This window comes from Condylura cristata, unplaced genomic scaffold, assembly GCF_000260355.1.
Source record: "Condylura cristata isolate star-nosed mole 26May11 unplaced genomic scaffold, ConCri1.0 scaffold00014, whole genome shotgun sequence".
Lineage (NCBI taxonomy): Eukaryota > Metazoa > Chordata > Mammalia > Eulipotyphla > Talpidae > Condylura > Condylura cristata.
This window is the reverse complement of record NW_004567115.1, coordinates 27,193,635-27,210,796: the sequence shown is the minus strand read 5'-3', so window position 1 is coordinate 27,210,796 and position 17,162 is coordinate 27,193,635. Positions and strand designations below refer to the sequence as shown.

Below are 17,162 nucleotides of genomic sequence, written 5' to 3'. Positions count from 1 at the left end.
GTTTCTTTTCTTTATTTTTTTAATTTTGTTTTAATTCTTAGGGTTCTCTGAGCCAACATGCACCTTAATTTCAAAGACATTATCTATTCTGTGCTCTCAAGCTTTTATTTTGTGTAGTTAGGCCTTGGTAAATATTACACATCAATATATTACTAGATGTTGGACATTTTCATTTAGGAAGTTTAAATACCAAAAAATCCTTATACAAAAAATAAACTTGAACAACCTTTTGATGGGTGGGTGGAGTCTACAGAACAGTCCAGGAAAGGGAATGGGAGAGAAGGCACCACCCATGCTTAGGCCATTGGTGGAGCCTGCCTGGGAACTTTGTCAGACAGACCAATTTCCCACCCTGGCTCTGCACAGCCTTCTTCACTTGCCATGTACTAATAATGAGACGACTCCTCCGGGCCTCAAGCTGTTACAGAAACCCATCACTGTGCCACTTACATGCTACCAATACCTCAGATGCCTTGCATTACAACTCCCAGCATGCCATGACCCAGACTTCCTGAACAGGGGACTACTGGGAAACAGGAAAGAATAAGATAGATATATATGTTTTAAAAAAAAAAATGGAGAGGAATGAGAGACATGGGGAGGCCAGCTCCTGGGACCTGGTGTTGGGAGCCCATTTTGACAGGTGGGCTCTACAGAGACAATGAAGCCATTCTCTTGGCCTGTGGGGTCAGCTGATATGGTTCATTTGGTTCCTTTGGACCCAGATCTCTGAGGCCTACCTAACCTTGCTTATGTTTCCTGCCAGTATGTGGGTTTGGTTAGCTCTGGCTCCTGCCTCATCAGCTCATGTTTACCCACACAGGGATCCTTGATTTCAGAGTTTGATATCAAGTCTATTATTTGAACTCCTTTCTCTTCTCTCCCCTTGGAACTTCTCACCAATTAAATCTTTGAACAGGGCCCTCCCTAGTGGCACAGTGGGTTAAAGCACAGCACTATGAAGCTCTTAACAGCTACTGCAGCAGTTCTGTTACAGGGCACCCCAGGTGTGAACTGTCTGTGGGGCCTCACCCGCACGCTTAAGTTTCAGTTGTACTGCAGGCACACACAAAAGGGTCAAAATGGGTTTATGTACAAAAGGGGAAAAGAAAAGGAAACAACTGGAATATCTTACCGGTTCTGCTGACTTGGAGGTCTGGTAACTAACTGAAAATCACGCAGTCCGGAGAGCCGTTTCAGAGCGAGAGACCAAATGGCTCCCTGTTTACCCCCCCAAAGTCCCAGAATGCCTGCTTAGCTCCGCCCTGTGGTCCTCGCAGTTCTCTCCCTGGTACTGCTGGGAGTTGTAGTTTTCAGCCACTGGAGTAGGGGCTGGAGTCCACAAGACTGCAGAATTCCTTTAGGATATCCTTCCCCCTAACACTTCAATCCTAGCCATGATGCTGATCCACACAGCACGGCAGACCTCTCCTGACCCGCCCGCTGCTCCCCTCAACAGTGTACTTCAGTTGTTCTTCCTGTTCTGCTCCCCACTCTGTCTCTGGTGAATTCTCTCACCTCCTACATCTCTGGCTTGTACCCCAGTTCTTGTATTCATAACTAAATAAAAATTTTTTAAAAAAAGGCAGGTAGTTTAAAAAAATCTTTGCACACACACAATGTCTTTGTTCTTTGATGTGTACAAGTGACATGACCCTTAGCAAGGGCAACATGGGTGTTTATCCTCAACACTGTAAAATCCCAGGGCACCCCTCAGCTTTGCTCAGTATCAGTGTTTTCCTTCACTGGAAGAGTCACTGCAGGTGAGTCAGCCCTGTGAGAAAATTTGACTCACTTGCAGTACTGATGAATCAGGCCACGCCCGACAGCGGGACCTCAACAGCCTTTCTCAGCCCTTGTCTCAGCAAGGAAGTATTCACCATGAGACCAGAGTGAGCCAGAAACAAGATGTTTACTGTCAAATAAGGAGGGCAGGAAAGCTCTCTAAATAGGGGAGGTGAGAGGGTAGCTGCTGAGAGGCAAGAAGCATGGATGGATGTACTTTATTTGAAATAAAAGGGTAGGGGGCGTGCTGGTTAGTAACCCGTTGTCTCGAACCAGCTGAATTCCACAACAGGTCCTTATCTAGTTGATTGCGACCCCACACACAACCTCTGGCCTATACCCCAGCTGTCATATGCATAAAAAATGAATGAAGAGCTGAGAATTTGTCTGGCTATTTTGCCTAGAAGTTTTAGAAATCTTTTCTAAGTAAGACCCATTTTAGAGAGAAATTAAAATCAATAGGTGGTTTAGTTAACAGACATCTCGTCTCAGAAACTGTTTCACCTGGTTCAGTTTAAGGTGTTAATCGGTATGTTTCTTACAAATATCTGAACTATTCTTTTGCTTTCATCTCTTAACTTTTGGTTTTCCAGCACCTTCTTCAGATAAGTGATTGGGGCAGCACACATGAAATTAAGACTTTCTAACACCCAAATGAAAATAATACACTTTTTTTTAATTTGATGATGTTAGTGGAAGGACTACAGGATAAAGTAGGGACAGACCATTTGCGCAGAGAGGCAGAGAGAGGCCTGTGAGAACTTTGTTCAACCTTTGCATTGAGAATGCCGCCAAGCTCCAGCATGCCTTCTGACAGCTTAAAATCTGTCCCCAGGTGACCCTAGCAAACACACTGCCCCCTTAAAATGACTACCTGAGAAAGTGGCATGCTACCAGAAGCTACCTGGTTCCAGCCCAAATTGCCAATCTATAGACAGATCCCAAGCACCCTCTTAGCGCAGATACTTCAGGAAGCTTCCAATTAGAACTCCTCCCTCCTTCCTTGTAAAACTTCCATCTTGAACTGTTGAAAGGACCCAGAGCTGTCTCTGAAATGCAACATCATCAAGTGCCTTGCCCCAGCTTGAACCACTGCTACCTGCTAGATGGAAGCATCAATCAAAAAACCCAGATAGCTGGTCTTTTGCATTACCTCGTCCGTTGCTGGTTTTACGAATCAAGTGAGGCACTGGTAGCCAAAAAGACATGGGACAGGGGGGATTGCTGAGAGGTTCTCGGAGGGATTTCCAGCTAGTAAAGTTATGAGGCATACCTGGAGCACAGACACCTCGCCTCCCACTGAGGCTGCAATTATAACCCAGCCTAATCACAGTCCTCTCTTGCCCAACACAGCCCTCTTGGTATACTCCCCAGTACAAGAAATGCTGCTGGGTAACTTGAGAGACGGAGATGTCTTGCTGCCATTTCGGATGAAATGTGAGTCTGAGAAACTCCTGGGAGATGTTTGTCTCCGTGCGCATTCACTCCATGGACATTTTCACTGGGTGCTCCCATGCTAATTCTGTCAGCACATATATTTTAACAACAAAGACGCCACTATTTTACTTTAATAAATGTTTATTTAGTGCCTGCCTGCTCTGAGGCACTAAGTGCCACAAAGAATATGCAGATGAACAAGTCCTAATTCTTGCCTTTAACAAATGTGGGGATTTAGACATATACACAAATAACTAGCATAGAAGGCCATAAGTGATAAGTTCCATGAGACTGATAGAAATAAGAGAATCCAGGGGAAGAAAATACTATTTTTGGATGAGATTAGAGAAGGTGCCTTAGAATTAGGAGGTGTAAAATAACAGGTTAGGTAAGGATAGGAAGGAAATTAAGACAAAAAATAAATCCTGAATGACCACTGGCTCCATGACGGAGAGGGGAGGTGTCCAGCTACACTGGAACAGGCAGGGTTTGGGGATGTGGGGGGAAAGAGATGGGGAAGCTGGACAGACACCCCCCACTGGGGATGGCTGGCTGTGTCAGTGGAAGCTTTTTAAAGAGATGGTTTGATCAGATACAGTTTGCGCTGGCGGATCTGGTGTCGTCCCAGAACGCGGGATCGCAAGTCAGCCAGTTTTAGGGTGATTGCAGGAGTCTGAGCTAGGGTAACTAGGTGGTGACGGCAAACATGACAAAGCTCCAGGGGAATGATGAAGACGGGGCTAAGATTAGGTAATGACTCAATACAGGTCTTTAAGTTCTGCATTGCAATTAATTTTTTCCATATGGGGAAAAACCAAACTATGGGGGAGAAAGGTGACGACATGGTGGCAGGGCTGTGCCTAGAGCTAGGGAGATCCAGAGAGAAAAAGGCTTGAATGCGGGAAGAGGAGGGGAGAGGTGACCCTGATGCGGGCAACTGACAGGTGGAGGGCCAGGCAGGCAGCTACCTGGTCTGAGACCCAGGGCAAAGGCCCACGCTGCACACAGATGAGACAGGCACCCATGCAGGGCGAGAGCTGAAGCCATGAATCACCGAGACAGCCCCTGCCTCAGCAGGAGGGTGATCTAAGAAACAACCTAGCGGCACAAGTTCCTAAAATACAGAATTCTCACAGAAAATTCATTAAGTATGATGATGCATCATATGAAAAGTGTTGTTTCTCTACGTGTGTTCTATCTTCACTCCTGAGAAACTTCCTTCAGGTTTGTGATGGAAGCAGGTGCCTCCACTGTGGAGGGTCAGTCTGAAAAGGTTTACTCCAATGAGAGTTTCTTTAACTTTTCACCATCACTAATTTTGAAGACTTTTCTGTAGTACAGTTATTTTTCTAAGGATTTCAAAAAAGCTAAGGTTTGCTACCACATTACTGAGCATGAGTTGCAAAGAACCTGCATGGTCATCTCCATCTCCTCCATTTGACAGATGAGGAAACTGAGGCCCTCCCAGGCCAGGGGACTTGCTTAGCAAGGGGCGGCGAGGTGGGGCTGTAAGCCAGACTCTGCTTTTCTCTTCCGAGACTGTATCCTCAGGTGCCTGGCTGCCATATACATACAGAAAAAGAATGGGTAGGGAGGCTGGTGCAAAGATAGGTAGGTAAATAGATAACTAAACAAGTGGCTGGGAAGAACACATCTATATTTTTAACTTTTATTCAAATAGGGAAAAGGAGAAAATGGCTTAAGTGAGAAAGGCAATTTTGGGACCCGTCAATGCCTTGCAGATCTAAAACGCCAATTATCGTTATTTTCTTGAAACGGTTACTGCAAAAGACAAAAAAAATATATACCATGTCAATACACATCACAGTCAGTAAACTTTATAGTCAGCCACAATGGAAATTCTGGTTTTCCTGGTTGGGATGTAGTCAGGTAGAAACGCAATCTGCAGGAAAACAGCAGGAATCACATCTTAGGTCGTTTTACCCATCACAGAAGCAAAATGCCCCTGGGAGTTCAAACACATTCATTTATAGAGAAAACGGAGAAAAAAGGCAATTATCTTCCAAATACTTAAGTCCCAATTCCACAGGTAGTTTTGACAACCATGTTATAGTCTTCCCACGAGTCTGGAAATCACACACCTGTCAGCTATAATGAACGACTCCCCCTCCCGAAGGCTGCCTCAGCACTCCCCCAGACCCAGCGATTGGTCTGCCAACAACACAGTCCAGCTGGAGCTATCCTCAGATTTTCCAGAAAACCTTCTTCTTATAGAGAATGTAAGCAATGAGCACCCAGAGGGCAGTGGCGACGATGTTCTGAGTGAGGTGCTCCTTGTGGGACTGGGTGTTCCCCAGCTTCCACTGGAAGGGAAAGTAATTCTGAAACACCTCGTGGCCGACGTACACCAGAATAGAATTCATTCCTGCAAGACACAGAGGGGCAGTTTTTCCTCAGCATCTAAGAAATCCTTGAATTTGACTTTAGTTCAGTGAAAAAACAAAGAGCACATGCTTCTGGTATTGCCTGCTGCCCAGAATAGTCCATGCAGCCCTTAGTCATGGAAGTGTAAGTGCTGTCAAACAATGATTAAAACATACTCATTCCATGACAATTTAGGATCTAATTCTTGATATTGAAGCTAAAGGGAAAGCCAAATTCATTAACTTAAATCTCCTAGACAGAAAACTTGAGGTCCAAAGAATGTAACTGTGACTAGAATTACTGGAATGAGAGAGCTCAAGAAAGACACAGATCTGGTCTAATTCTCAGTCTTCAGGCGGAGTTGCATCCAAACCATTCCATTTATCTCTCGATAATTGTCTCTTAAAATTTCTTATGCATAAATGTAAAAATGCATGTGAACTTATACCAATGTTGTTTTATAATGATGCAACTTGAAACTTACATAATGTTATAATACAGTTATTTCAATGAAAAAATTATTCAAAACAGAAAGTATGGCTCAACTTCTGAAGCTTTAGAAGCTGGATGACATGCTTTGGGTGGTTCTGATACTCCACCCTTTGGGATTGCCTGAAGAAACAAGTGGAATTCCTTTATGCCCCCACAATCTAAATGGGGTGAACTGCTTTGGAACAATAATGTCCTGCATGGCCAAGAACAGCGCGGTCTGGCTGATATCTCCCTCTGCCTGTGTCTCCAAAATAGGCCACCCAAGCCGTGGTTTGAGACGCAACCTGGGCATACCTTCTCAACTCTGGATGGTCCCTATGTCCCCACCATCAACTCTGTTTGAGGGCAGGGGTGACTTGCCTGGGTAAAAAAATGGAGCTCCCATCCACAGTCCCTTCACATCCACAACGGGGTAGAGCACAAGTAGAATGAAGAAGGCAAATGAACTCAGCGTGGTCACGTACGAAAGGGACCTGGAAGGAGTTGAGTGAGGTGTTTCGGGGCCCTTGACGAGCACGACCCCAGGACCACCGATGGAGGTCATCATATGACACTGTCACTACACTTACCAGAGGTTTTTGTTTATTGGAATAAAGCCTTCATTTTCAGAAACTTTTGTCAAAGCAGCAGAAATAAGGCCCTGTATTGGGGAAGAAGGATATCTATCAACTCAAAAAACAATTCTGTTCGAGACCAAATAATCTAGTTATTTAATTGCTTTGGAAGGGCTGAAAATTGCACCTGGGAAAATTTTAACTGGGAAAATATATATATATATTTTTTAAAGATTTATTTATTTGTACATACAGAACTGGGGTACAGGCCAGAGGCTCAGGGGTGGTGAGAGGCTTCACCAGAGACAGTGGGGAACAGAACAGGCAGATAGACAAAGTACACCACTGAGGGGAGCAGCGGGCGGGTCAGGAGAGGTCTGCCACGCCATGTGGTCTCCTCCGGGGCAGGCGGGAATCGAACTCATGCGGAAGTGGCTTTAGCTTCTCAGTGCAGTGCCTTAACCCGCTGCGCCACCAGGGAGGGCCCTTAACTGGGAAAATATTTTTAAGATGTGTAACTAAAAACATTTTTCAAAAAAAAAAAAATCATCTTTTCCCCATTTCTCTGAGTTGAAAGCGAAATAATTAATAAAGTGCAGTGAATTCTGACGGAAGGATAACAAGGTCAGGAGTAACATGAGCAGTCAATCTTCCAACTCCATTTGTCGCCTGTCACTCTGGAAAATGACATTTGGAGAGCTGTCATAATCTGCCTGGACTTTCCAGCACTGAGCTGTGCAGAACCCACAGGCAGGTCCTTCGCTCCATGCTGACTACTGACTGCCAGATAACAATATGATCTTATTTATAAAAATTTTTTCTTGTGAAAATAAACCTGAGAATTTAGGTGTTAAGGGAAGAATCTGTTCCTCTCTATTATGCAAGTGATGAAAGCTGCCTGTTGTGAAGTGTGACAGCTGTTCTCCCAGCGCTGCTAAACATGATCTTTTTTAAAATATATATATGAGAAGAGAAGGCATTGCAGTAAGGAATGTCAGTTACTTACTAGAACACAACACCAGGCGGTAAATCTGATGAGGATGTCTTTGGTCCGGTCCTTGTAATATAAGAGTATTTTTCCTGCCTGGAGAAGGAAACACAGTGTCACTGGGACAATCACCTATGGTGGATGGTCATTTCATGTTCATCCACTGTCCAAATCGCTCCCTAGACTCCTCTGCCAGGCAGGCTGCCCAGACTCTGGCTGTGCAATGCGTTAAAGCACAGTGCTATGAAGAAGTCATCCGCAGCCATTACAGCATGAGTTAGATTCCCAGCCAGGGAACTGACCCACATAGTGTGGCAGACCTCTCCTGTCTTGCCCACTGCTCCCTTTAGCAGTGTTATTTCAGTAGATCCACCTCTTCTGTTCCCCACTCTGTCTCTACTGAATCCTCTCACCCCCTGTACCTCTGTACCCCAGTACTAGTATGCATAAATCTTTAAAAAAAAATGAACATCACCTCTGCTCAGTGGCGACTGAGAATGACATGGGACTCAAAAGGGGGGGTACTGGGAAAGGGGTGCTGTCAAGCTGAGGCGAGGTTCTGAGTACAAAGCAGGGCGTACTGGGTAGAATGAGCCGCAAGCGTGGGGCGGAGTGGGCATGCATGGCATCAGAGGTGCTGCAGCTCACTCAGAAAGGCTGGCGGGTGAGCAGAGCGGTGAGGTCACAGGTAGGTTTGTAGGTCTCACTGCCAAGCACGGGCTCTCTCCCACGGGGGAAGGGGAGCCAAGGAACACCATTAAGTCATTTCTCTCCCCCAAAATAACAAGTGACCTGCTCAGAAGGGTCTGCAAGATGACCCATTCTGGCAGCAGTAAGATAAGTCATAGAGACAATGGGAATGTTTTCCGAGAACACAGCAATTTCTCCTAATTATTTGGATGTGCTGAATTTTAGCAACTTCAAGTCTTGACAATCTTACAGATTTTATTAGCCCTGTAATACACAGAAGACATATTTCTAATTACTTATTTTAAAGAAATAGTGATGAACTGATAATCACAAAGCATCAGGAAAAAAGCGTCCTCATGGATGAACTGACCTGAACTCCTAAAAATGCCATCACAATGGAGTTGATGGTCCCTAGGATTCCTTCCGGGTCATAGGTCATCTCAGTGTGATAAAGCACCTTGACAAAGCAGAACAAGAAGCTCTGTCACCCACAAACAGCAACAGAATAAACACAAACATCCTCTGGACTAAATGGAAAATGCTTGTTTTTTAATTAAAGAAATTCATTGCCACCTTCTGCAATTAAAATACCTCTGGCCAAGGAAATGTGGTGTATGACACTTGCGACAGGTGCCCCAGAGACCAGGGAGGAGCCATGGTCCTGCCCAGCTGCTCCACTGTGAGAAGGCTCCAGAGAGGGCTGGCCTAGGCTCTGCAGCACGCATCCCGATACTGATCAATACGGTGCACGCCTCCTTCATCACTCCCGGGCTTACCGTTATTGATTCAGCCTTCTATGACATTAACAATGTCCTATTTTCTTTTACAGCAAATAACAATTAACATGTATCTGTATTATCATAAAATACATACTAGTGTAATCAAGATGGAAAAAAAATGTGCAAAATGATGTAAAAATAAACTTTGTAATAAAAAAAAAAACATAAATCATGACAAAAAAAAAAAAATACACACTAGCGCACTAGTAGTGGAGGCTGCCGCCTACTGTCCAGAACCCCCACCACACCCCTGGCAGGACAAAAATATCCATCCCCTGAGGCTGGCAGTATCAATGGCCAGAAGTGCCAGCCCAGTTGCTTTTCTGGATTCGCCCTTGACGGAAGAGCTGACTCCACCCCCCCACCCCCAGGAGCTAGAGGCTCTTGCCAGGGTGGTCCACATCCATAGGGGGGTAAAGGGCCCTTTCCAGCACTGCAATTCAGAACAACCCTGCAGGCTTCCCACCCTCAGCCCTGTGAGGTCAGCGAAGGGCTGTGTGAGCGTTCAGTGCTCTGGGCCCCCACCTCTGCCGCCCAAGTCTGCAGGTGTCTCTGAGCTCAGGACTCCGCCAGCTGCCCACACAGATCCCATCAGAGTGCGCTGCCAGAAGGCACTCTGAGGACTGAGGAAGAGCCCCATGAGCCATCTCCATTTTAGAGCCCAAAGAGGCATTTCCACCCTGCCCCACAGGGAGCGGTTAAGTAAATGAAGCCAGTCAGCTTCTCAGGTAAAACTTAGTTCTTGTCCTCGTTACCAGACAGTTCAGCGCCTCCCATCCCTCTCCTTTCATTCAGAGAGCCCAGGTGCCCAGCTGCACGGACCAGCCAGCCCACTCACAGCTGAAGAAGGATGCTGGTAAAGGTGGTCATCTCCCAGCAGCACTCGGTCAAGGTAGCCAGCAGCCCCTCCAGTACAATTCGGGTACTTGCCCCAGTCGCCAATGCCGCCCGGGCCAAGGTAACCACTAGGGAAGTGAAAACACGACTTAGCCGACACGACTCAGGACGGGATCAGGAATGTCCTGCTCTCCCGGGCACCCAACATGGGGTCAGACCAGCGGCCTGAGCCACCCCCAAGGGCATCTGCTCTTTCACCAGAGCTTTTGTCACTTCACTGCTCCCCACATATTACAGTGGGGGCCCCAACTTCCACTCAAACTGACCCTGAAAGAACCCTAAGGCATCATTTCTCTGGACACACACACCAAACTCCTCTGCTAACACCAAGTAACACAAGAGAAGCAAGAGACAGAATTTTTCTCATGTGACAGAAAGTGAACCACACAGGGACGACTGTGCAGTTTTACGTACGTAGGACATCCAGGAACTGGTAAGAAGAAGGTCACACTCAGCCAGATGCTTTCCAGTATCAGAATGAAGAGCCACTGGGGCCAGCTGGACACGAGGTCTCGAAGAAAAGAGCAGCTTCTCTCCTGAGTACAGGACACAAAAAGCATGCATGAGCCCAGTGCAGGAAGAGTAGGAATAATATGCAGTCTGTGTACTGGAGAAATTTCCAGGATTCGTCTCTTGGCCTCTGTTACTAGGAATAAGAAAAGTACATGCATGTTTATTTCAAATGTAATGATGGGTCCAGATGCCTTTGTGAACTACCACAGTGAAATGTAAGTCAAAAAAGGCCAGAGAGGTTCCGACTCCCACAGCCAAGTATTCACACAAAATCTTTTACACAAATGTACATAGTATCATTATTCATAAAAGCCAAAATGTGGATACAAATCAAATGTCCATCAACTAGTAAATGGATAGTAACTATTATAAAATGGAATATTATTCAGCAAGAAAAAGGAATTAAGTACTGATAAATTGCACAACATGGATAAACTCTGAAAGACATTATGGTGATAAAAGAAGTCAGACAGAGAAAGGTACATTTTTGTAAGAGTCATCCATTTATATGAAATGTCCAGACAGGAAAATCTACAGGGACAGAAAGCAGAGGTTGCCTAGGTTTGGTGGAGTGATGGGGACCATAAAATGGCTGGTAGTGAGTATGGGGTTTCTTTGGAGGATAATGGAAATGTTCTAGAATCAGATGGTGGAGCTGAATGCACAACTCTGAATATACTAAACATCAGTGAATTGCACACTTCAAACATGGGATGTTCATAATATGTGAATGATCTCAATAAATCTGTTTAAGAAATTAAAAATAAATTTGATAAAAAGAAAAATGAAATTTAAACTTTTGGAGCTGTTCTGGTTGTAGGAAGAAAGGATACAGTCCATCTGTTCCTGGTGACCCACCCAACTTCTCATTCTATTGTGGTCACCCGACCAACCACCACACGCCCTTAGGCTTCACTCTTGGCTAACCAAGCTTGAGTTCACGGCATAAGCAAGCTCATGTCACATCAAAGAAATCTATAGCACAGCAGAGTATACACCAACTGGGGGATAGGAAGTAAACATACTCCACGAATACAGGACTAAGGAATTATTATAGGAAGAACCATGAGAACCTGGAATGCAATATATATGCATATTAATCATATAAGGGGGAAAAAACTAGAAAACAACAGAGTTTACTAATCTATTGCTAAGTAGGACTCAAATGGAAAAATACAAACCCTTCCACCTGAATTTTTGCCTCTACTGGGAAAAATTATCTATCACCTGGGTAAGCTCATAAGGTGGAAAGTAACCACAAAAGAGGTGAGATCCCCACACTTGTTATGGAAAGTAAAACAGCCAAGTAACAGCCAGCCATTCTCTCATATCCCACTGTGGCATTCCTCTTCAAGTACAACATTCCCAGTATCTATATATGTATGTGTACATATACAAGCTTATTCATGTGCATTAAGATTTTTAATATCTTATATGGCCAGAAAACTGAATAATTGATAGAAATGTCCCAAGAGACTGAACTACCAAACTAATGATGGTGATATAATATTTAATACCACCAAAATGCATTTGATAACAGAACACTTAAAACAAATGTGTTTTAAGTGGGTGGATCCCATGAGATTTTTTTTTTACAACTACAGCAGAAAAATGACTGACAGACTAAATTAAAACAACTAGGTGAAAGGAAGAAAGAATGTGTTTCAACTCAAGAGTTACAGACTCTATTGATATACATACTGCACTAAAGGAAGTTCTAAAACTATACTGTGATTTCCCCCCTCGTTTGTGTTTTTTTAAAGATTTATTTATTTATGTATACAGAACTGGGTATAGGCCAGAGGTGCAGGGGCAGTGAGAGGATTCACCAGAGACAGAGTGGGGAGCAAAACAGGCAGATGGACAAAGTACACTGCTGAGGGGAGCAGCAGGAGAGACAGGAGAGGTCTGCTGTGCTATGTGGGTCACCTCCGGGGCAGGGGATCGAACTTGCACTAAAGCAGCTATGGCAAGCTTGCAATGCTGTGTCCTAACCCGTTGCACCACCCCCTTTCTTTTTTAATAAAACAAGGTTGCTCACCGAGGCACAATTTTCAGGAATTGGTTTAGCAAACAGGAGCTCCAACATAGCAACCACAAAGTAAGTCACCCCCAACCTCTGGAGCACGCCAGGGATTCGGACTTTATTCCAAGACACTGTAGAAGGTACAAGGAGGAAACATGTTAGTAGCATGTTCATTCCACATCACGGGCCAGCACGGTTTTTTCTAAAGGGAAGACATTAAGTCCTTTTAAGTTTCTGGTGATGGAAAGACCTATGTCAGGAGACATGGGTGAAACAGGACAACTACTCAGGAGAAGGGACTTAGTTCAAACTCAGAGCACAGTGCTGGCCAGCTGGGAGACTGAGAGAAGATCACGGTGTTTCCCTTGAGTGTGGGGATAAAGCAAGGACTACCCTGGTCCTCAAGTTCCTCTCCTGGCCCTCCCCTGTTAGAAACAGATTTCTCTCTCACAGAGACCAGGAACATGCAGCCCTGGCACAGGCCACTGGCAGACTCCCCCTTCCTTGCAGGCTACACAAGTAAATCACTAGGATTAAGTAACTCTGTGGTGAATCCCATGCTACACCTTCTGGGGGCAGCAGAGCATTTTGGAGGAGTCGCCAATTTGCTCTATATACCGTCTTCCCTTACAATTCCAACTGGAAGTCACCTCCACCTCCTCCTAAGGCCTAGAGTCGGTGCTTTGTGTTTGAGGAATTCATCTGGCCTATGTCCAGCTATTTCTGTTCCTTTTGACAGTGATCCTTGAGGAGAGATATCACCACCTTCCCTGATTCAGATGCTGGTACTAAGCGTAGGGCTTATATTCTTTCTTCAATTTGGCTGTCACCTTGTCAAATCTATGGCATCCCAGCAACCCAGCTGCCACACCTGGGATAACAAAGCTGGATTTCTCAACTCCCACATAAACCTCATAGTGAAAGTTGATGGAACCAAAGTGGTCTAAGAACCAGACAATCTGGTCTGGACCCTCCCTGCCCCTTGCTACACACAGATATTCCAGAGAAAACACTTCAATCTCTCCCAGCCTCCGAGTCTTGATTTGTATAACAGGATGGTTTGCGTGGTCTTGGAGGGTGCTCCCATGTCCAAATTCCAAGGTATTAAAATAATACCAAAGCGTTTTAAGCAACCTATATATTTTTCTAATATTTGTTTTTGTTACAGGAGGAATCTATGATGGTGGAATGATATTTCTTTCAAGTTATAACATGTAGTTTCCATATTTCAATCTGAATATATATATTAACAGAGTGGGAAATACTTACATGGACCCAGGCAGTAATTGGGGTTCACAATGACAATTCCTATACAGATTAACAGGAAACTCCTCCACGCAATTTTCCCCAGCAATCTGAATTTCGAGCACCCTCGCTGTAGTATGGAAGTCAGTGATAGAAAAATAGAAGTTCCCATAATAAATACAAACCTAGGGAAAAAACATCTATTACTAAGTGTCCATTTCTAGTGGTTTTGGTCTTATATGTCCATGAATATATTAGACAATCTACTGTAAAAGAAGCAACATGTGATTTTTTTTTTTAATGTAGAAGAACTAGTGTGTAGGCCAGAGGTGCAGGAGGTGAGAGGATTCACCAGAGACAGAGTGGGGAGCAGAACAGGTGGATTTACTGGGACACACTGCTGAGGGCAGTGGACAAGATAGGAGAGATTTGCTGTGTCATGTGGGTCACCTCCCCAGATGGGGATCAAACTCAAGTCTACAGTGGGAAAGTGCTGAGATTTAACCCCTAGATTACCAGGGAGGCCTGCAACACGTGAGTTTTTAAAGCAGCTGATGCCTGATATGACCTTGGGTTCATAGGGAGGAAGGATCAGAAAGCAGGTCTGTTGCGTGTGGTGCCTCTGACAAGGCTCCTTCAAGTGCTCTCTGAAAGATTTCCAGGACAACGATCCTGCTGAATTATCAAGAGGAAGGCTGGAGAAGGCACTACATCCCTACCAGCTCAATATTCACTAGTGGGCCCTCAAAGTCCCTGAGAAACACCATTTCGATGATTTCTAAATTTAGTCTTGCTCCTGAAAGAAAAATTAAAGATTATTTTCTCAGAACCACATGTCTTTCCTTTCTACTATACCAAATTAACTTTAAAAGTCAGAATAGTGATTTTTCTAATAATCTGGGGAAGGGCTTTACCACGAGAGAGTTTGCTTCCACTGCATTATTAGTGCCCCCCCCCTTCCTGTCTTGGAGTCAACTAATCAGATAACAGTTTGTAGGACCAGCAACAGGAGCCAAGTCACTTTCCTGTAGGGTATATTGTAAATATACTCAAGTAATTGCCAGGCTGCAGGCATGTCAAACTTTCTCCTTCCCAATCCATCAAATGCCCCCAAATCCTCCAATCCCAAAAGAACCTTCAGCTCATGTTAGTAATGAAACACAACAGACCAAAGGCACAAACCAGTGGTCACTACTTACTCCTAATGATGGAGCAAAGTCACTCAAGCATCACAGCCAAGATGTAGCCCACAATGTGGAGGGAAGTCAGGTCGCTTATCAAGATTAACAAGCCACAGATGATGTGAAGCACAACTATTATCAGATACTTCACTATTTATTTTATTTTTTTTTAAAGATTTATTTTATTTATAGAACTGGGGTATAGGCCAGAGGATGTGGGTCGAGGGCGTGAGAGGATTCAGCAGAGACAGAATGGGGAATGGAACAGGTAAATTAATGAAAAACACTGCTGAGGGGAGGAGCGGGCAGGATAGGAGAGTTCTGCTGCACCATGTGGGTTAGCTCCCTGCTGGGGATCGAACTCATGCCCAGTGGCTGGAGATAGCTTGACAGTGCTGAAACTTTAACCCTTGCTCCACCAGGGAGACCCTCCACTATTACTTTAAACGTTATTTTAATGCAATTGTTGCCTTGTTACACAGCCCTCAGAGTTCCCTGACAGCAACATCCTACACTTCTTTTGTTTTTATTGTAATATTTGAAGACTTTATTTTTTAATTGTAAACTTGCAGTTTAATACTTAAATTTAAATTAAATGAAATACTTATTTGATATTTTATCGAAACACAAGTAATAAAGCTAACATGGGAAGTTAGAGACAGAGAAAGGGAATAAACTCAGACAATGTCCATATCAAAACTCAGCATCCCAAACTTCTTTTATGGAGTGACTTTTTACTTATTTTCAGGAATATGTTGTGGAATTTAACTACATATTCAGGACTTACTTCCTATAAGATGCTAGGGTTTTATATATCCTACCTACTCTATGTTCCTCCAAAAATCACTCATCTTTCAAAATTATAGGGCTTAGACAAACATGGAGCCAAGAACCATTCAGTGACACAATGTTTGGAAGGACCTCATCATAGCAGAGTGACACGCTCGTGAGTGACACAGGCCTGCAATCCAGAACTCAGAGAGAGGTCTCAAGAGAAACACTGCAGCATCCTGTGAAAAATTAAAAACTGACCATGACCTACAGAAGAGCCGTGGTAGAAGCCCACTCACCATGGGAACACAAGGTCAGCCACCGTCAGTCCTGTAGAGCAACACAAACACAAACAGTAAGGAAAATGCCTCTAGAATCCAGTATTTTCTCAACCTAGGGATTCTCCGTATGTACTGGCATATACAGAACGTAAACTCACAAAGAGAGCTCAGAGAAAACTCTGAAATGACACTCAGACCCTCCCCAGAAAGGCTGCAACTAGTCAGAGGTCTGGGGCATTTCTCAAGAACATAACGGGGCACAGGAGAACCAAACTAGAAATACATACACCTGTTTACTAAGTTTAAGCAGTGCTGTTCAAAGTCCACTCAAGCAAAGCTGATCCACAGCCACTGCTCAAGCTCCACTCAGATCAGCCCCAGTTCACTGGTACCACGGAGTGACTGTGACAGAGGCCTATCTTGAATATAACAAGGATCATTTACACTAAATTCTTAGCATCTCTGCAGTGTCCCACACTCCTCAGACAGAGAGCGCTTTGGCATCTATGTGTTCTTATAGAGAAGCATGACAGTCACCACACATAAAAGGAAGAATAAAACAAAAGAGCTAAAAGGATAATCAAAGGTCATTCTATGAGACAGAAGCTCAACAGCTCAGGAGACAGCTAATGGGGCCTCATCGCTAGAGCTCCTGAGGGTGGGTGCTGAGGGACTGCCCTGCCCTCAGTGTTGGGGAGCAGGAAGGACTACATAAGCAATGCCACCTTTAGGAAACAGCTTACCATTCCAGCTTGCATGTTTGAAGTACCAATATTTTCCTCCTCCATAATTAACGAAAACCATGAGGACGAGCGCTACCCTGTAAAGCAACAAAGAGCACGCTTTTGAAGCAGCACAATTGTACTCACAGTCCTGGCACTGATAAAGCACGGAGACCAACTCTTATGTCTAATCACTAAAATTAGGACCTCACACTACAGTTCTTCTGTTACCAACATTTCCAACATGCTTTCTTATGCCAAATTTATACTGGCACTAAACTATGTAACTTCAAAGCAGGAAAACATTTAAACTTGCTCAATTTTGTGCTAGTGATTTAGCTGTCAGAATGAAGGAACTGTAGTAAGAGTCCTTCCCTCTTACAGTCATAAGATCATAGGTAAAACTGTCCCAGTTA

General features: G+C 44.3%; 1 protein-coding gene across 1 annotated transcript in view; it reads right to left on the bottom strand.

Annotated features, from left to right (window-relative positions):
* Window positions 1–4,862: 4,862 nt before the first annotated feature.
* HGSNAT (heparan-alpha-glucosaminide N-acetyltransferase) overlaps window positions 4,863–17,162 on the bottom strand; it is a 27,069-nt gene continuing 14,769 nt past the window's right edge. Inside the window, exons 8-18 of the mRNA XM_004682478.2 lie at window positions 16,768–16,844; window positions 16,043–16,073; window positions 13,816–13,976; window positions 12,562–12,677; window positions 10,422–10,543; window positions 9,949–10,075; window positions 8,702–8,788; window positions 7,660–7,737; window positions 6,669–6,739; window positions 6,460–6,572; window positions 4,863–5,608 (exon numbers count right to left, since the gene is read on the bottom strand). Coding sequence (XP_004682535.1) covers window positions 5,427–5,608; window positions 6,460–6,572; window positions 6,669–6,739; window positions 7,660–7,737; window positions 8,702–8,788; window positions 9,949–10,075; window positions 10,422–10,543; window positions 12,562–12,677; window positions 13,816–13,976; window positions 16,043–16,073; window positions 16,768–16,844 — 1,165 coding nt within the window. The 3' untranslated portion in view covers window positions 4,863–5,426. The remainder of the gene's footprint in view (window positions 5,609–6,459; window positions 6,573–6,668; window positions 6,740–7,659; window positions 7,738–8,701; window positions 8,789–9,948; window positions 10,076–10,421; window positions 10,544–12,561; window positions 12,678–13,815; window positions 13,977–16,042; window positions 16,074–16,767; window positions 16,845–17,162) is intronic.